The sequence below is a fragment of the Buteo buteo genome, chromosome 8 (assembly GCF_964188355.1).
Source record: "Buteo buteo chromosome 8, bButBut1.hap1.1, whole genome shotgun sequence".
Lineage (NCBI taxonomy): Eukaryota > Metazoa > Chordata > Aves > Accipitriformes > Accipitridae > Buteo > Buteo buteo.
The window spans coordinates 47,350,291-47,371,393 of NC_134178.1; the positions used below are offsets into that span (position 1 = coordinate 47,350,291).

The 21,103-nt window shown below is 41.1% G+C and overlaps 1 protein-coding gene across 8 annotated transcripts in view; it reads right to left on the reverse strand.

Moving 5' to 3' along the window:
* Positions 1 to 2,404: 2,404 nt before the first annotated feature.
* LOC142033973 (ephrin type-B receptor 5) overlaps positions 2,405 to 21,103 on the reverse strand; it is an 82,596-nt gene continuing 63,897 nt past the window's right edge. For all 8 annotated transcript variants that reach the window (XM_075034660.1, XM_075034659.1, XM_075034658.1 and 5 more), the window contains 11 exons: positions 17,709 to 17,833; positions 16,560 to 16,722; positions 15,594 to 15,708; positions 12,740 to 12,795; positions 12,505 to 12,624; positions 11,859 to 12,106; positions 10,702 to 10,917; positions 9,487 to 9,636; positions 9,151 to 9,344; positions 7,718 to 7,873; positions 2,405 to 6,658 (listed from right to left, as the gene is read on the reverse strand). In XM_075034660.1, the coding sequence (XP_074890761.1) occupies positions 6,550 to 6,658; positions 7,718 to 7,873; positions 9,151 to 9,344; positions 9,487 to 9,636; positions 10,702 to 10,917; positions 11,859 to 12,106; positions 12,505 to 12,624; positions 12,740 to 12,795; positions 15,594 to 15,708; positions 16,560 to 16,722; positions 17,709 to 17,833 (1,652 nt within the window). In that variant the 3' untranslated portion in view covers positions 2,405 to 6,549. The remainder of the gene's footprint in view (positions 6,659 to 7,717; positions 7,874 to 9,150; positions 9,345 to 9,486; positions 9,637 to 10,701; positions 10,918 to 11,858; positions 12,107 to 12,504; positions 12,625 to 12,739; positions 12,796 to 15,593; positions 15,709 to 16,559; positions 16,723 to 17,708; positions 17,834 to 21,103) is intronic.

The following is a 21,103-nucleotide window of genomic DNA, read 5'->3' on the forward strand; positions in this document are numbered from 1 at the left end:
CAGCAGGTCAAGGGAGGTGATTCTGGCCCTCTACTCTGCACTCCTGTGACCCCGCCTGGAGTACTGCATCCAGTTCTGGGGGCCCCAGTGCAAGACAGACATGGACCTGTTAGAGCAGGTCCAGAAGAAGGCCACAAAAATGGTCAGAGGGCTGGAACAGCTCTCTCCAGTGAAGAAAAGCCGAGAGAGTTGGGGTTGTTGAGCCTGGAGAAGAGAAGCCTCTGGGGAGACCTTCTTGTGGCCTTTCAATATACAAAGGGGCTTACAAGAAAGATGGAGAGAGACTTTCCACCAGGGCCTGCAGTGACAGGACTAGGGGCAACACTTTTAAACTGATACAGGGTAGCTTTAGATTGGCTATAAGGAAGAATTTGTTATGATGAGGGTGGTGAGACACTGGAACAGGTTTCCCAGAGACGCTGTGGATGCCCCATCACTGGAAGTGTTCAAAGTCAAGCTGGATGGGCCTTTGAGCAACCTGATCTAGTGAAAGATGTCCCTGCCTATGGCAGGGGGGGTTGGACCACACCTACGTCTGTGGAACTGAAAGCTGAACTTACAGTTCAACTTGCCAATTGTGCTGCATTCTGACTGTGGCTGCATAAGAGAAGTCTCAAGAATGGTTCACTGATTTTATGATATATATTCGTGTGAAGCTACTCAACCTAAGATCCTCAGTGTTAGCTTAATAACTTGGTACTATTTCCTAGAGAGGTCTTAAAAAAGCATTCTAAATATGAATAAAAAGTCTAGCAGTCCTAACAATAAATATTATGTGCATGCAGTTAAGCAGCTGTTCACATGATCCTAAGTATGTTCCTAAACTGACATTTAGTTTCCTAATTGGTAGGTTTGATAAACTGATCTTTCAGTTTGCAATAATATTTCACCTGTCAAAAAAATACATTGCTTCTCAGCACAAATCACAGGCAACCCAGCTGCTGGACTACTGCTATTTTTACTGCAGTTCTCTTCACTGGGGAAAACCACATTCGTTTTTCATAATCATTGTTATTATTGTTGGTGTTAGTTTGTTCTTGTTATGAGTCTGCAGAGATAACAGGTTAAAATAGCAACAGTTTTGCAACTTAACTTATAGTAGAGACATTAGGGTGCATTATAATTGCTGTCCTTTTTTACAGAGCAACACTAATAGACCTATTTTTAAATAGCTTATTTCAGATAGTGCCTTCTCATTCATATCTGTCAAACTAGCTGACTTCTCTGAATAAACCTGATTTTCTTATTTGTAATCTCCTGTTCACTTTCAAAGTCAATATCATTCAAAGAGGACTAGAGTCTGTTCTCTGCAACTGAAATGTTTATAAATGATCAATCTGTAACAGCTGTCCAACTGCATGGATAGTAGTAGGTTTGTATAAAAGTTACCAAAATGCAATGAGAGAGTTGCATAGATGTAACTAAAATTCTAGTTTTAGCCAGCAGTGTGTATAATTTCTAGTGCCACTGTAAACTAGAAAAAAGTCAACCTTACTTAGCATGGCCCGAATTCAAGGGATTAGTTTTCAGAAGCAAGCAGCATTATCACTGTTAGCCAAGCACACTTGGTCTTGTATAAGAGACATAAATAACAGACCAAACTCTACTACCTAGTTGAGGCATAGATGCTGACCCATTGTACTCATACTTGTGACTTGCTCTTACAGCAGCTGACTAAAAGACCACATTACTCTGGTCATTCAAGAAAAAAAGGTCATGGAAGAAACTAGGAAGAAATCTTGATATGTTTTCATGAATCTGCATGTTTTAGCTGAGACTATTTCAGGAACAGAGTTTTCTCATCATCCCAGAAAAGGGAAATAAAGAATATAAGCTACAAGGCTTTTTGAGGGTAGTCGAGCCTTCTCTTTTGTGTTTGAGGTAGCAGTACACCAGGGGGGCAATTCCTCTCTGAACAGGTCCGAGGTACAACACAGCAAGCTCTGTCTGGAAGACACAGCCATTTCTTACTAGCTCAGTGCAGGCCTTTCAGTAACACAGAAGTGGAACAGCTTCATACACAGAGCACGATGATCTTGAATGCCACAACAAAATGTAAATTCTGAGAGTGCTGCCATTTTTTCCATATAGATTTGAAAAAGGAAGGATTAGACTAGCTTTTTCGTAGGATATGAGGTTTGCTCTTCCATGCTGTCTTTTAATGATATCCAGAGATTCAAATTTACATGTGATGTACAATCCTTAGGATACTCGATACTCATGAATAGTTGCTAGCATGGCATGTATGTGAACAGCTCATTGCATTGCCCTCTCTAGCATCTGCTGGTTTCAGGGAAGAGAAAGAATGGGTTTTGTCCTGAATCCAAATCTATTGCTTAGCTGCACCTGTATGCATAAGAGCTGTGTAGCTGACTGCTGAGAAAGTGTGCCAAAGGCAGGATGGATTCAGGCTGCTTACCTTCACTTAGACTAGCTCCCAGGTAGATTCGTTGGCTGGAATCCCTGACCAAAGAGGATCCAGCGGTAGGGACAGCTCTACCTTTGTTTGCATATTAAAGGTAAGTTCCTGGATGTTGCTCACCGTTTCTCACCGCACCCAGAAGTTTCATTCAGCTTAATAACAAGTGAATTGTCTGGGCCTAAGGAAGCTAGAGGAGCTTTCTTTTTAGATAGTCCCAGGTGCTGCATATATTTGTATTAGATTCTTTCAGCTCTCCTTCGGTAGCATCAAGCAGCTTGTGCTCCCTCAACTAGCCCTAATATAGTGTTATCAAAGTATGCACTAAGATTACATCCTTGAATTTTAAAAAACAAACAAACAAAACAAAAAATAGGGACTGCAAGCTGTATCATCTGCATGTGCACTGAGGATACTTGGGTGCCAAACATCGGAATCACTAAGTCATACTGTCATTGAGCCTTTCCTCAACATCATTTCTGGCATGGATGCAAAAATCTTAGCTTATGTGCTTGTCTTTGAATACTCTGGCTGAGCAGGGCTTGCTTTTGACATAAACATGCCATGGCTTAGTGAGGCAGGGGGTGCACAGACATGTAGCTCCTGGCTGGGGATTTCACTTGGCTGCCAAAGCAGCATAGGTGGGAACTTGCTTGCCTGGTGTGCTCTTTGGCAGCACAATACAACTGACATAGTGGTGCAGACCCAATTGTCTGGGAGGCTGTCCAACAACAGACACCTAAAAGGCAGATGCAAAGAACCTCATCAGGAATAATTACAAAACAGCTTGCCTTAAGGTGAAGTTTCTTCCCGTTTCCAGATAGTGAAAAGTTCATGTTGAGGCAGAAGAGCTATTGGTCTTTGCAATATATTCCTTCCAACTCTAAGTATGAATCTTCTGAGTTTTCATACAAATGCCTAATGCCCCCATGAAGCTCTGCGCATTGATACTGGTGCATTTAATTTACTCAGTCTTCTCATCCACTGCATATTATAGATATCACGTGGAGTAAATGTTGACAATAACTTGTTAATCTCCCATTGCTTCTCTGGCAAAGAATATGGCTCTGTAAGACTTTTTTGCATTGTTTCTCACTCTTCTGGTAAAGTACAGATACCAGGTGCCTAGATGAGCCCCACTCCTTTCCCTCATGATTCTCATCCCTACCTGTTGAGGGTGCCCATATACTGCAGGACATCCCAGATGACATCTGTGGAAACAGAATGTTGGATTTCTGCTTTCACATGACTGAGAAAAGTAAGATCAGGATATTTCTAATGCTTTTGCCATGAGTGCCTTTCCTCCATGCTTCCAGAGTTGAGGGCTAACATGATGACAAACAACACAAGATGCATTGTGACATGAGAGCCTTTGCACCCCAAATTATGGAAGAAGTACAGTACTCTGAAAACAGGGAGCACCCTGGGAATATAGAGAGACTTCTTACAGAAAACAGTTATCCTTTTGCACTCTGTCTGTGACCCCAAGCCTGTCCCTGTGCAGTTCTAGCCACAGCCAGGATATCTTGACACTTTACCACTTGGAACTATCATAGAGACATTTAAACCTTGCCTTAGAACAGGAGGCAGGGCTCTATGACATCCAATCACTACTTGCCTGCCTTAGTATATCCTCCCACTGTGAAAACCACTTTGCCATAGACTTCATATGCAAAAGTAAATGTCCTACTGCCTGAACTACAACCAAACAATTCATTTCACTGCACCTCCCCATAAGGGGCTATTAAACCTCATTGTCATTGGTATGAAATTCAGACAAGGCTCCCATTTTGTCTCCCATTGCATGAAGACAGAGAAAGTTATTTTCTCTATGTAAGTTTCCAGCAGGCTGAAAAAAGGCCATAGGATTTGAACTAGATCACCAATTTCCCCACTAATCTTGACCACTGAAGACATGGAAAACATAGCCTGCCATGTTTCCCCAAATGGCCAGCAGAAATTCTAGAAGACACTCATATATGAATATGCTTTGTTGTCCTCAGGTGAATACATATGGAAGGTGCTAGAGACCACAGATTACCCTCAACATCTTGTGCTCAATACACTTTCTGAAGAGGACATCACTTGTTCAGTCTCAGATGCTGTAGGTGGAGCTGACAGACAGCAAACATGTAACTGGATTTATATTACAAGTTTGTAGAAATCCTTTAAAAAGCAATAGACTCAAATTTTCTAGGGTTGGACTCTCTCTAGTCTGTTTTTTTTTTTAAAATTATTTTCACACTCTTTGTACTGCTATCAATGTTTTATTCTTGTTTCCTTGTATTGTTTTTGTATTGACTTTTTTATATCTTGAAAGAATGCGCTGCTATTCTCCCTCGTCAACTAAAAAAAATTAACAATAATGTTGCTCTAATGGTGTAATAAAGAGTCAGCTGTGTTGGCTGTTCTAGTGCAACTATCCTGGAGCACCTCCTGTCATGTTATGGGACTCTTCAATACATATTAAATATGGCTTCTCAGTCTTCAATTGCTGGGTTGACTGGGAGAATCCTTAAATCTGTACAGGAGTAGTATCTGCAGAAGTTGTGCTATTCTAACCTTGACAGCTGGAGAAATACAGTAAGTTCATGACTAGTTCACAGTAAGCCAACAGATGGGGACATATCGGAACAGCTAGGGTTATTTCCTCTCTAGACACAAAGAAGGTATCTTTTTATGTAATGTCTTCATTGGGCTCTTGCTTAACAAGGCCATTTCCATTTCCTTTCCAATGTGTTGGTGAGGTAGACAAGTGTATAGTTTATGAGTTTACCTCTCAAGCTCAGCTTCATGTTTTCATATTCCTGCCTAGGGATAGATACAGAGATACAGTCCTGAAGCTCTGCTCCTCCTTAAGCAGGTACTAGTCTGTCTGAAGGGAGTCATAAGCTCTGCCATTCTGGTCATTCTCATGCATCTCTACTAGACAACATAGCTGATCCCAAGCACACTGTTACTCCTTTAAGGACTGAAGTGACTTGTGGGACTGATGCTCTTCCCTGATCACTCTTGACAAAAACTTGTGAAAGAGCATCACCTCCCTTGTTCCAAGTGTCTATTTAGAGTTGACTACTGTGGGTCTGCATTTTCTTCAGAAACAATATTCAAACACCTGGGCCCATTGATGTAGCTGGTTAGGGTGAGAAAAAGAGCAAGTATTTTTCAACAGCAAAGGGCTTCAGACTTTTTTGTCATGTTCTTCAATGTCTGTAAGAGGGTCAGAAGAAAACAAAACCCAAATTCTGGGTGCTCAGGATTTCAGAACATCACAACTTATGCCTTTCCTCTTAAGAATGGGCTTGTGAGGACCAGAACCTATTTGTTTCCCTCTCCACTTGCAGATCCAGGAGGATGGATTCTAGGAATCCTTATTGTTCCATTCTGTTGCAGTCCCATAAAAAGAGTTATGTAGCACCAAGGACTTGCTGTTCCTTGCGTCAGCACAAAGGATTAGCAAGTTTCCCTCCTGGATCATAGAGCAGACCCAGTAACTGCACATGAAATAGCATAGAATTTTGAGCCCTTTACTCTCAACCTCTTTACCAGGTGACATATCTTATTGCTTACCACATATTGTACACTAACTGGAACTTCAGTTCTGGACTGAGCTGGCATACCAAGTGATAGCCTGATGCTCATCTCCACCTGAGTAATAATCTCTCACACCATAATGGCATCCTTTGGGGAAAAAAAATGGTCATTTTTTGTTGCCTTTATTATGTCTTTGTAGCTTTGCTGGGCTCCCAGCCACAGATAAAGCCTGCTGATGGCTTTATAAAAATTGTCCGATACCTTTTCTTGGCAGAGAAGAGGCAACATGTGCTTGTGATCTGTCCAAGCTATTATTCCGTCTTCTCCCCACGTTACTATAACTTTCCCTCCCCCAACCCATTCCCGATGCATGATGTCAGCCACATTTAAATGCCACCAGTTATATAGCTCTGCTTTCAAATCATGACAAGGCTTTGTTTTTGTTCATGGAACAGGACATGTAATGTGCACTCTCTGGGTGCATTAAGTCTTCAAGTAGCATACTGACATCTCTTTTTTCTTACAGTGAAAATTCCTCTGAATTCCCCTGAACCTTTCCAGAGTTTGAGACTAGTGGAATAAGGATGGTGTAAACATCACACTTCAACTGGTTCAAGCTGATTCAAATGGACTCGCATGAGCTGGATGCTGTTTAGAATCTTCTTCTGGTGACCAACGAGGGTGATGCCAATACGCTGGATATCTCTGCAAGAGAATAGAGGATGTGGAAGTTGTTATAATGGGCTTCTCGTTCTGAACACTCCCAGTCCATTTCCCTGTAGATCCAAATAAATGTGTATGCGTATCTTTGTCTGAGAAACAGTTGGCAAGGCTTCTGCTTTTGCTTGGCAAATATGTGTGGGTGGAGGGGGTGCTGGCAGAACCTGGTAGGTCATGATACAAAAAGAAGCATTGGAAGTGGGCCATGAAAATGATCAGAGGGCTGGAACACCTCTTTTATGAAGAAAGGCTGAGGGAGTTGGGGTTGTTCAGCCTGAAGAAAAGGCTCCAGAGAGAACTTCTTGCAGTCTTTCAATATATAAAGGGGGCTTACAAGAAAGATGGAGAGAGACTTTTACTACAGGGGTCTGTAGTGACAGGACTAGGGGCAACACTTTAAAACTGATACAGGGTAGATTTAGATTGGATATAAGGAAGAATTTGTTATGATGAGGGTGGTGAGACACTAGAACAGGTTGCCAGAAGTTGTGGATGCCCCATCCCTGGAAGTGTTCAAAGTTAGGTTGGACAGGCCTTTGAGCAACATGATCTAGTGAAAGAAGTCTCTGCTCATGGCAGGAGGGTTGGACTGGATGATCTTTAAAGGTCCCTTCCAACCCACACCATTCTATGATTCTAAGAATGTTCCTTTTCCTGGCTCCTGTCTTCTACATAACACTTCAGCCTAGTATATTGTATGGCTCGTTCTACACACCTCCTTAAAAGTGGTTACTACCTGTGGCAGCTGTCATGAATATTCTGATGTAACAGTCTCTCTGCAATACTGACAATATGTTTTGTAGTGTACATGGGATCAGTATTGGTGCTTATAGAAACAGATTACAAATGTATATTGCTATGGAGGGTGTCCAGAGGCCCTAATAAGATGTAAGAAACAGTAGCTACTTTGCTCTGGCTTCTCTCTCCTTTTTCATGTGTATGTATTCTCCATATAGCCCTTACTAAATACTTCTCAGACTGCTTTCACTTTCTGCATGGAAAACTCAGTGTCTGGTATCTTCTGCTCTCTACCCCTCTACTTACTCCAGAGTCATGCGTGATATGACATCAAATGTAATCAGACCAGCCTGGTCAAAATTCTCCTTGTAACGACCCATCTTGATAGCATCCAACCACTCATGGGCATTGCTGAGTGAAGGGAAATCTGGAGGACAGTTGCTCAGGAGAGGTTGAGATGGTCTGCAAAAGAGGCAGGTTCTAAAAACCCAAGTTATCAACATCAGCTGACCACACCAGTAAGGTAAGAGTTATGAGAGGCAGAGAATGCAATCTCTGAAGAGCACCGAATGGAGAACAATATTTGTTATCCATGCCCTGATTCCTAAAGTCCCACCTTGATGACCTGTTTCTAGACTACTCATGTTCCCTTCTCCACCTGAAAACAATCAACCTAACCCAAGAAATTCATCCTTCCTTCCCATTTTATACTCTCTCAGGCACATTCTCTTCTTGTTGCCCGAGAACTTTCCACACTTTCTGGGTCTAGACCTATTAGATGGGCAAAGAGTTGCAGTGAGAAGGTTTTTGAGGCAGAGATGAGACATTATACCTTTTTACCTCTGTGACTAGCTCTCCCTCTCCTAAATGCACTCCTGGGATCAGAAAGTAACCTATGTGACAATGAGTGCATTGTTTCAGGTACAACACCCATCAGATAAAAGCATAGCAGTAAAAGGCCAAAGAAATGACTGTTTATACACAGCATTTGCTATTTTCCCCATCATCTGAATCTGTCCCAAAGCTGTAACTCTCTTTATGTGCTGTTTTTAGTAAACTGGGCTTGACTAAGCACTTTTTCCCTCCCCCAGCTGTGGAGTACATTCCACTGAGACAAGGTTTATAACCACAGGGGAAAAACCCTCCAGGCCAGCAGGATGTAATTCCACCATCAGCCCAACAGCCATCTAATCTTGGTGCCATTTAGCCCCCAGAGACTTCTCCTTTGCCAACCTCCTGCCTCTGGTTCCATCAGGTTGCAAAATGTGGTTGGGAAAATATGGGATGCAAGCTGCAGTTCTAATTAGTAGAACTAGTCTGTAATCTGTAGCTAAGGCTACCGATTTCCTTCCCTCCATAAACTAAGTTCTTCTCTTCCTTCACCACCTCTTGTGATCACACAGTATTCTGTGATCACAGAGTATCTTGTGTAACTGCACCCAGATTTGTCCCTGCCTTCATTCCCCAAGATCCCTCACTAGTTCATCCTCAGTGCACCTCATCAAGAGATTTATCTCCCCTCAGATTCAGCACTCACAACTCCTCATCACCCATTAAGTCAATCAGGATATACAGTTCTTCCAACCCTCTCCCTAATTTTTTTTTCCCTTCCTAATTGTTTCCAGTCTCTGATGGGAGGGTTGGAAAAAATACTATATAGCCTGATTTACTGCTTTCTTTTCCTCATGATGCCTACTGAGAGACAAGCCCTATTATTTTGCATTAAATCCTCATCTCACCTGCTGCTCCCAGTGCCAGTGGCTTTGAGGGCAGATGGCTTGCGGATCATTTTATCTAGGGCACTGACTATTTGTTCAAATTTGGGTCTCTGGACCCGCTCCTTCTGCCAGCAGTCAAGCATCAGCAAGTGCAAAACAGTTGGGCAGTCCGGGGGTGGTGGCAGGCGATAGTCCTGGTCAATGGCATTAATTACCTGCAGGAAAAGAAGAACAAAGCTTTATTACAGCTGGGAAAATAAAAGACAAACAAGCTTCAATCACTTGGTAGTGTAAGACTTTCTTCTACTTGAATAGGAAGAGAGGCAGATGTACATTCTCACCACTTCTAAAACTTACATCCTGATTGGACATGTCCCAGTAAGGCCTCTCACCATAGGACATCACCTCCCACATGACAATGCCATAGCTCCAGACATCACTGGAGGAGGTGAACTTGCGATACTGGACAGCTTCAGGGGCAGTCCAACGGATGGGGATTTTGCAGCCCTAGAAAGCAGTCAGAGAGCAACCAGAATGTTAGTGAGATAAGGACTGTTTGTGAAAATGACATCACTGAACTGATCAGATGCTGGTAGCATGACACAACTCTGAGCACGGGGTACTAGTCCAGTTGATGCTGTCTTGTAGACATTGTTGGTTTAAATTCAAGCTACGTTCAAGGTTTCCACCTTGTTCTATTGACAAATATAGGTGAAAAAACAGAATCATGCCTCCTTCCTGCTACAAATCCCATGACATAATAGATTTTAACTTTTATAGCTCTTCTTTGCAGCATTTGAGAGGTGGCAGATAATAAAGTCCTCCTGAAAATCACAATCATTTGGAAATCTAAAGCCATTTAAACAATCCCAACCTGCAACATCAAGGACAGATACACTGAGTGGCTAGCATTAACTCCTTTTTTCCATCTTGACCTCTCTGACTGTACATATGACCTGCCAGATGAAATATTATTTAGGTGCTGGTTCTTCAAAACACTTACATCTAAAACTTGTTTCACTTTTCAGTGACTGAATTCTTCTTCATCATCTGCATACCAAATGGTAGGTTCAACCCACCTGTTATACTCCCACCCATTTTGTAGTATGTATAACAGGTGTCAGACCTTCATAGGCAATAAATTCATTTGATGGTTGGTTGTAAGCCCATAAATATACTTATGCCCATTATCTTTTCTGTAGGAGAAAAACAACTCTCGAAGGGTGGTAGTACAGGACTTCAATCTCTCCTTCAGTCCTTTATACTTCTTGTAAGAAGCTAATGTAAGGGGAAAGACAACATCTACATCAGGTTATGAGGTTTGTCCTATTCACCATCATTCCACAAAGAACAGCACTGAGTCTCCATTTCACATGGCAGAGTGGATCAGATATTCAGTTATTTTGGGGTTTTGCTGGTTTGGAATAGACAGCCCACAAGATAGAACGCTCTACCCCACTGGTCTCTCTGGTCTCAAGATGGATGAAAAAGGGTAAACCAAATCAAGGAGGAACACAGGAAAAAATGATAGCTGGCAGCACTGCAGTAACTCACTCGATAGAGGTAACTCACCAGAGCTCCAGTATAGGTGGGATTTGAAGCATCATCCTCCAGAAAGCGGGACAAACCAAAGTCTGACACCTTGCACACAAGGTTACTGTTGACTAAGATGTTACGTGCTGCCAGGTCACGATGTACATAGTTCATGTCTGAAAGGTAGCGCATGCCAGCTGCAATCCCCCGTAGCATGCCCACCAGCTGTAACACACTGAACTGTCCCTCCTTCTGCTGCAAGTGAGGAGGCAAACATAGGCTTTTATGACCAGAGAACATGAAGCCAACAGGGAAGACTAACAAAGAGCAAGGTAACAAGGCGGATTTATGAAGTTAGAGAACATACATCTTAACTTCAGCCAAAATCTGAAGGTTCAGGGACAGCAAATAAGAAAGGAGGGTGGGCTTAAAGCAATGAATCTCAAATAAAGTCAGACACTGGTGATCTTTTTCTGAAGACAAGTCCAATCTTGCGGCCATAGCCTCCTTTAGCATATTCCACCTAGTCTCATTAACTACTAAGATGGCTAAATGAAAGGGAGCAGACAAATCTGCTCTTACTGTTTTAAGATCTTTACAATGGTTTCTACCCAATTCTACACAATGGGTTCATGTGCTCTTCAAAATATACCTGCCAAAGCATTTGTGGTTGAATTAGCATATGACTCAGTAAAAAAAAAGTAGTGAAGCATCTATACTACAAAAATGCCTGTATTTATGTTTCATTACTAGAAAAAACACTGGAAACTCTGAGTCCAAAAATAACTACAAGTTTCATTACTTCATTACAATGTTGAAACTTGAAAACATTCAGTGGAATAAAGTCTGAAAAGCATTATTAGAAAAGCAAACTTTGGAGCATGCACATAAGGAACTGGAAGGCTGTGTACAAAGATAAACAATTTAGTACTGTTTACCATTAATTATTTGAGCTGGAGAAGTCTAAAATAATGAAGAAATTTTATCGGATGGGTGAGCTTTTGGAGTATTTTCACCATGTTGGCCCAAAACCACTTATTCTGGTAATTTGCTATTATTTCTATTGCACCTGAAGAGGGCAACTGAGGACTTATAGAGACAGGAGTGAAGAGGAAGGACAGGCAAAATTATCAGATCTGAGACTGGCACACAGCAAGATGAAGAGGTAACAGTTGTGGAGACTCTAGTTGTGGTACCCTGAGGAAGGAATCCAGTGATCCATTCTCCATGAACTCTGTGACAATCATGACTGGTCGGCTCTTGGTGACCACACCCTCCAGATGGATGACATTGGGATGCTCAAATTGCCCCATGATGCTGGCCTCGCTCAGGAACTCTCGTCGCTGTTCATCTGTGTAACCTGACTTCAGGGTCTTAATAGCTACTGTGTATTCACGCTTCCCTGGGTGTTTTAGGCGCCCAAAGCATACCTCTCCAAACTCTCCTGTCAGGGAGGGAAGAAACACACCTCAAGTAAGGAAACACAGCAAGGAATTTTGGTCAGGTGCACTAAAACATTCTATTGTGGAAGACTCCAGGTACTACTTGGAAATAGGGTTACTAGGACTATTTGGATTAAGGTAAAGTTCTTGATGATGGCTCAGGTTGGAGACTAAATCCTCCGGGTTCAGCTGAGGAGCTCTGAGTCTTCAAAGGGTGTTTTAAACTTGGTTTGGAGCCAGCATCTAAGGGTAAGTAGGTTAAGATGAATTTTGGTAAAAATGAAGGTTAGCTATCCTGAGACACTTGAGGTACCATGGTTGGGTCCATTTGAGGTCAGTAATGTGCCAGGTCTCAAGGTGAACAAGAAGGCACTCCAAAATCTGCAGATTCTCACACTACCTGATCCAATGACCTCCTCAATCTTGATGAAGGACACATCAATCTCCTTGGCAAATTCTCGAATAGCTTCATTGGGATCTTCATAGGTTGAAGGATCAATGTAATACTTCACTCCAAGTCCTGCAGTGGAGGAGACAGCCCAAAACATCATCAGAATCAAACCCTGAGAGACATGGGTGTTAATGAGTCCTGAAAAGAGACAGGCCCTTGCCATCTGTTGCTCAAGAACTCTTACCTCGTGCACTGATATACTGCTGGAGGCGGTCTGTGTATGGAGTCTCTCGCCTTTTACTGCAGAACATAAAGGAAAGGAAAGTCAAAACACACACAAGAGTCTCTCATAGGATGTTGGGGTAGACTTCTCAATGCAAGACTCAGAGAATCCTTGAATTTAGGGATAGGATGGGTGTTAAGATCCTGCCCATCTCTTGGTAACTAGTGCATGCTTGTTTTCTATGTGGTAGTTTTTACACCACTGTTTGCATCCCCACTTTAGATATGACAAATGATAAGGCCTCCAGCACTATCCTGAAAAAAAACCATTAGAGTCTAACATTACTGCCTTGGAAGTTTTTTTGCTATTCAGGCTAAAACTGCATTTTAATTTCATTTAATTACAACAAATCATTCTTTCAATACTAATCATCTAAGCCATCTCCTATGATGCCTTTTAAGTTCTTCAAAAACATTCTAAGAGCCATTTACTCTAATGCTTAATTTGTGTAAATTTCCCCCAAATGTTAATTCTTCTTTGTTTTTCCTCCTGGTCTCTTTAACAGCATTTACTTTGACTATTCTTTTCGTAAGTATGGTACCCAAAACCAACCACACAGGGCCAGAAGGACAGAAATCTGTTCCATTATGTGATTTTTTGCATGTGCAGATCAAAACCGGTATAGTCTTCATTATTGTAATATTTATTGCATATAGGCATCTAATTTCTAGTAAGCATAGATCCTTCTCAGCATAGGCATTTCTCAGATTTCATTCTCCTCTTAAATGTGTGTGATTCAAGCAATTTTTTTTCCCACATGATCGAGTTGTGTTATAAGTTTCATCCTATTCTTGGTTTGCTCTAAACATATTTTCCATTTTCAAGTTACTGCCTTTGTTCCCAATAGTTTTCATTTTTTTTTCCCAAAAGTGTACACTTCATGCTAGTTTACAATCTTTTCTAAATCATATTAATTAGACTAGATTGTAAATCAAACCCCGTAGCATCCTGTAGTATCCCTGCTGTATGCATGGATATGTGTCAACTCACGTGCTTTGCTGTTTCAGCACAAGACCATCTAGCTGCTGATTCAATTAACATCTGATGACAAGATTATCATGAAACCCTACGTTACTTTTCTTTACTAACATAACTAATTCTGTCATTCTAACAGGTAACTTTGTGTATTATTCTTACTTGTCAGGCTTATGTCTTCCAATTCTGCTAAGATTGCAAAAGCACAGAGCGTTCTACCTTCAAAATCTGTTCTGTTGTGGAAAGAAACTGGCTTTACTGGGGGCCTATACGTAAGAGCTCTAACTCTGCTGTTGTATCTGAAAGTCAGGTCTACATTCACAATTTTTTTTTAGGTTATCTGATATACCAATGGTTTTCCATTATTAAAAAACCCCAACAATTAGCTAAAATAGGTGTTTCACATTGCATATTGCCTGGAAAATGTGTACCAACAATTTACAAAACCGAGTTAAAATTATATCATTTGACTCTACATATATTCAACCTTTTAAAGAACTACTCACTTCATGTGGTGTTCCTCATTTCCTACCTCTTCAAACTTACTTTTCTTATCAAGGACAAATTTAAAGTAGAAATTTAGTATCTCCACTTTTTCCAAACAACTGTCTATTTGCACATGATCCTTCAATATCAATGAATCTATTTTTTATGATACTTCTTTTTATGCAGATACATTTATAGAAACCCATTAATGTCTTTCCCCAACACAGTTTTGGTAGTATTAATTTATTCTGGCTTTGGTTTATTTTTTTTAGAAAAATATACGCTTTATTGAGTTGTGCACATAATATCACATTTCCAGCTGTAACAAGAAATTATATTTTTAACAGTTCAAAGCTACAAAGGAGGCAACAGTGCATATATAACAATACTTGATAATTCTTTTCTTTCCAGAAAGAAAAATATTAGAAGAGACTATACACAGAAGGAGAAAACAAATGTAGAAAAGGGAAGAGAACAAAAAAGAAATAACTAAAACTAGATGTCACTTTCTAAAGTTAAGTAGTTTATACATTTTTTAGGTCAGCAGAAAAAGCTAAAAAGTCCCTCTTGTGCAGAGGCAGAGTAGAGCAAAGACACAGAAATCCATTACTGACAATCATCTAGGGGATTAAGTTCAAACCTCAGTAAATTCAAGGAGCTGGTAATGACTTTTTCTTTTCTTCAAATAACAAAACCCCCATTGGTTACTTTTGCACCTCTACAAAAGTAGTGACCCTTACTTTTCTCTCTTTCTCTTTAAGATTTCTGTCCTTCTTTTTTGCCATATCAGTTTATCTCTACATTGACTTATCTGCTCTTTTTTCTTTCCAAAATGGGAAGTGGTATTTGCTTTCTTTAACCTGTATTTTATGAGTTAGTGTTCCATGGAACCATTGGGGTTGTACAGATTTTATTCTTCAGCAAATGAGCTATTGTCTCTTGGTCCTTGGTTAAAGGGCATTTAGCACCTTCTAAATAGTGGATCTAAATACTTATTCCACCAGTCCTTCTTCACTACATTGTTTCACTCTCCACTTGCTTGCCTAAAATGCAATTTACAGTCCCTTCTTTACAGTGATGCATTTAAATGTCTTTTGAGCACCAGCTTTAAAATGCTTCCTTCGTGTTCATATTGCTAACTAGCCAAATATCAGCTAAGTACATGAGCAGTTTACCAAAGGAGAGGCTCCTCAGATAGGAGTAATGGGGCAGGATCTTTCCTTAATTAGAAAATGGCATCTCAAGGACATCTGGATAAATGTAGATCAGGCTGTTTCCCTTGGGACGGGGTTAAGTAGCAGGGGTAGGAAGGTTCCACTGTCTGCAGTGCACATGAGCAGGTCAAGGAATTCACCTCTTGAAGATGATGGCAAGGATGGCAATGGCAGCAATTACCAAGAAGGCTAGACCACCGAGTGCTGAGCCCACGATAAGCGGCAGTCGGTCCTGTACCATCTCCGAGCGCTCCCCTAGCAAGGAAGACACATGCATACACACACAAATGCAGAGGACAGGAACTGTTAGAGTCTCCCCTCTACTCAACTAGCTCTCACCCATAATTCCATCCCTACCAGCCCTTTGCTTCCCAGGCTAGTCCTGGCAGTTCAACAAATGCTTGACTTGGTTATCCCTTTACCCCTCCAGTCACTGTGCTTCTCCAGTGCCTTCCTTCCTACTTTTGAAAAGCCAGTGCTCCCTCTGAATCCACTTTTCCTTCCCCTGGTCCACTGACAGCTGACTAGCCACTTAAGTATAGGCTAGCTCTACACCTGGGCTTTGATCCCATTGTCCCCTGTTAATTTAGCTTGTAGATGACATACACGAATACCTTTGATCCAGACCAAAGAGTATCACAAGGTAATATGTTGCTCTCTGCATGAAGAGATGGTGATACTGCTGGAAGGCAAGCTTCTGGGTGTATGTCCTGTGTCCCACTTGTCTTTAAGACTTTCACAGAGCATTCAGCTGTAAGATGTCCTGTGATGGCTGGAGACCAAACTACAGCAGTGTATAGTGCTACGTACTGTAACACCCTCCTAAAGAGAGTTCTACTGACACACTCTGCTCCTGCTGGTCAGAGCTGCAGGGGCAACAATCAGTAGGACTGGGGAATATGGTGGTAGCATAAATAAGATGCTCTGACAGTATGAAGCTTCTCTGAGTGAACAAATCTTGCATATGCAAATTATGATATACAGAAATACAAGTTGAGTAGGAGTGTCTGGTTGCAGTCCTCCAGAGGATAAGCTAATACTTTCATGGACACACCCAAGTGAAAGATGGTCACATGCAGATCTGAGTACAAAATGGTAGCACTTACCTCCCATTAAAGTCTGGAAATACATCTTTCCACTGTATGGGCCATAGCCCACTGCTGTTCTAGCTCGTACTTGGAAGGCATAGATCTTGCCTGGGCTCAGATTTGATATGGTGGCCATGTTTGTTTCACTAGTCAAGGTGAATGAATTATCCTCATCTTCTGCCTGTGAATGTCAGTGACCAGAAAGGAATGTGAGACTTCTGCCCAGCCCGATCACTGTCCTCACCAAGGAATGCTAGTTTCCATGTTGGCCCAATATTATTTGAATCTGTTACAGAGCCTTCCAACCACAACTGCCATTCCAGACCCGACTTCCTCGCATGCTACTCATTGTTCCTTACTGCTGCTTTTCATTCCCTTGGGCCTGGGCTTCCCACAAAGCTCTGCCAGAGACCCTCAGTCCTGACCTAAACAAGAGTGAGAGACAAAACTACCTTGTCCTGTGGTTCCTTGCTAAGCATATCCATAAAAAATAGAGAAAGCTGCTAGACATTTTATTACAAATAGCAGGCCCTTTTACTGCTAGAAAAACAGTAGCCCTGGACAATCCTGCAAAAATGGTTATGTGAAAGATCAAGAATATGGGATGGGAGCTTGTCTGAACAGCCCTACGTACTTCTTCCCCTCAAATCAGTTGGATTAGGAGTCATGAAAGATGTAAACGGAGAACAAATTTGTATTTGGCACCCTGTAATTCCAGCACATAAACAGGTAACTCATATCCACCACTTAAGTGAATGAAAGAGTGCATTCCTCCTCCCAGAATTTCTTAGAGATGTCTGTCCAGGCACAAATGGGGACACAGGACTTCCCTCCATGAACACAAAACAGAATGTTGCAGTGTGTCCAATTCCAACATACGCATTTGGAAACTTAAGCCCCTTCCACTATTACTTGTGTCAGCTGGTGCTAAACTTACTAGGTTGTTAGCCACAGCTTTTTAGCTTAGCTATCTTCTCTTTTTTTATTTGCATTGCCCCTAGATCATTCCAAGTTGGGAATGCAAATGGACTGAGGTTAGATGAAGCGTGCATTTTTCTCCACCTTACCCATCCTGATCCAGGGGTGCATCTCCCAGACACAAGATTTCCCTGTTCTCTTTTGCGTAATAACTATACAACAATCAGCACTGCATCCCTTTCTGCTCACCTTGTCAAAGTAGCGTAGCTGGTAATCCAGGATGATGCCATTGGGCTGGTCTGGCTGAGGCCATGACAGTGTGATGCTATTGGTAGTACGACTCACCTGATGCATCATAGGGACTGCAGAGGGGACTGGAATAGAAGAGAGGAAGGAGAGATTGCAAAGGGATAAGCTTAACAATGAACTATAATTGAATATTCATTATGATGAGTTAATAACTTAGGTCAGCTCTTCCTGTAATCTCCCTTAATTTCCATTATGATCTACTTTATAAAATAACCAGAGTAAATCCTGGCACAATTCTACTCTGCTGGGAGATACAGTCACTGACAACTTAGAAAGAAAACAAAGAAATCCACATCCAACTGATCACGTACAAGAATTATGAAATTATCTGTTATTGCTGGAACATTATTCTGATCTTCAAATTTGCAAATTTTACATGCAAGATGACAAGGTGTTCAGTGCCACTGCCTTGTTCTAGGATCACGCTTGGACAAACAATGTGATAGTGGTCAGAGCAAACAGAGCACACTACATCTCTTCTGCTTCTCCCCCATAGTATAATTCTTTTCCTGGGGAAAAAATCAAGTATGGGCTATCAGAGTAATGGAGGCTTTTCACTACCAGATCACAGTTGCAAATCAAGATGGAGGCAGATGAGAACACTGATGTGTTAAGGAACAGACTTTGAAGCATTCCTCAGTTCAGGGGTCCCAGTTCAGTTGCAGATCATAGAGAACGAAAGCATCTCAGTTTCACAGCCTGATATGCAGCCTTGTGTTCAGACTAGCTCCTGGATCTCAGGCCAATCCCTGTCAGGGTTGTTGCCCAGATGTCAAAACTACCACTGTATTTGAGACTCTCAGTCCCTCTAGGCCATTGAACCACAGAAGTCCAGTCTGAATGGGCTTCTAACTAGCACTACTGTCTGGAACCACAACTTAAAGGTAACTGTTAAGTGTGCATGTACAGTTTTTCTGCCTGTTCTTAAATAGCTTGCTAAGTTTCTGTCTTTTGGTGAATAGGCCAGCCTGGTACACTACCCAGATGGAACTGCTAGCTCTCTTGATTCCATTATGATATTAAGTGCTTATAGTCTGTGTCAGATAATAATTAATGTGGGAAAATGTCAACTTCCCTTTATGTAGAAAGCAAGGATCTGGACATCAAACACAAAAGAGGGCTTTGGAAGCATGAATCTAAACCAGAAAGCAAGCAGGAACTTGTGTCTACCAATTTTGGAAATCTTTTGATTGCCTGTTCTAAAAGTCTGAAGTTCAGTTCAAGACTTTGAGAGTTGTGTAATTGCCATTACTTCTCACTAACCTGATATTCATTAAATCAGTAGGAAGGAAACAAAATATTATCTTGAAGATAATATGATTAATGATTCAAACACTGCTCACTGAACTAAAATTAGATTACAATAAGAAACAATCCAAGCTACTATTTGGGGTAGTTTTGCTTTTCATTTTTTTGTCCTCCTGAGACAACAAAAGTACAGAACATCTATTTAATAGCGGGCCCTTTCCTGAAGTAGTTAGTTCTTCTAAAAAATGTCCCCAGAGCTGGATGTTCCTCAGAAGGGAGATGAATGGTTGTTAAAGCCACTTGCATGTGAAGCTTTCTGGAGAATGAAAATCCACTTCTACAGAAAACATCCATGAATTTATACACACACACACTCTCCAGGTTCATGCAAAAGCTAAAAGAATATGAGTTTCTTGTAAGGAAGAGATTTCCAAGCAAAAATTTCAGGATAATTGGAAGAGGATCTTTCAGCCTGCCAGCTGTCTGTCCACAAAGCTCTTCTCAAGTTTTGCTTTCTCTCTGCAAGCAAAATGTCACGTTGCCAAGAAACCTCCAGGTAGGCAGCTAGGGAACCCTCATTTTCCTAATGGAAGTAACATTTTCAGCAACATTTAAATTTTCCAGAAACAGCATGCCAATGAAAAGCTGCCACCTAACTCCACTGGTTTTACACAATAGACATAAACTTCCTTGATATGAGGAATGAAGCAGAGACATTTGGCAAATGATCAAAAACTGCAGAATAGCATTTTCTTCCCTCATTAGTTGTGAAAAAGATAAAAGGTTTGTTTTTAATAACAAGATAAAATTATTCTGAAAGACATAATTCAAATGGGCTTCAAACATCTCAGGCAAGTGGGAACCAGTTAAAAATGTAAATGAAACAAAAATGTAAGAGTATAAACAATAAAATGCTTTCTCTCATCCTTACTCCTTTTATTTTTTACAATTGCTTGTCTTTCAAACAAGACTGCACAACTACTTCACCTGCTAATGACAATGTCGAGACAAGGATGGAAGACAGCAGCAATTAACCAAGACCATATGTAGCATTTGAGACATAAACGAATAACACTGTATGCAAATGATAATGTGAGGAGAATGGGATAATTGGTGAGTTAACATTTGATGAAGACAGATTTCACTACATTTTAATGTTGTGAAAAATTTAACTTCCTTCTGATGGGTCATAAAGCATACACAGGGAGAGGTGCAAACCTAAATACACAGCTATAGTGTCAGGGAAGAGCCCACTTCCTTCTAGTTTCAAATGAAGATTTTGCAGAATGATCAAAGTTAAATCTCCCCTCCATTCCTGCCCTTCCATCTCTTTTCATTCCTCTCCTTCCCACATCCATCAGTTATTCTTGCCACCCCTATCATTTCTTCCCAATCCACAATTTTTCCCCTACCTGGAAGGAAGTCAAAGTCAACTAGGGATATTTGACCTGTAATTTAGTTAAAACATATCTATTCTGATGTTAATATGTTCTATGAATTTTCAGCTACCCATCAACAGGTTATCTTTTGCCAAGGGTACAAAGACCTGAGCTGGCACTGTGCATAGTACATTTAGGCACAGCAAAATCTGCACCAGAACAATGATGATAAATGCTACTCTACTCAGATGGGCAGTATGCAGAAGCAGGTTAAAGCTAGTGGAATGAGAAATATTGGGAAACATAAGCAAAATATCACTGGAGTAGCTTTGCCCAGAATTACACTGTGTATATCTCTTAACTATGCGCCGCAGCATTTTAGAATGCCCCTATTATCCAGGTATGTCCATCACTCAGGGTAATTTGGGGGTGGTGGGGATGCCTATGATAACGTAGTCTGCTGTATTAAAAATAGTCATTTCGGTATATGTACCTAATAAGCAGATACTACTTAAGGCAAAAGCCTAAACGAGTAAAAATGCTCAGTATTAAAAATAGCTATGAATCAATGCAAGACGGATTGGCTTTAATCTACCTCTCTGAGACAGAGTTCAGATTTTGATACATGTGTTTGCCTCTCTTTTAAGGAGAAAACTTATGAAATGCTGGCCAGGGAGCTCTCCCACCACTTCAAGTAAAAGAGATATC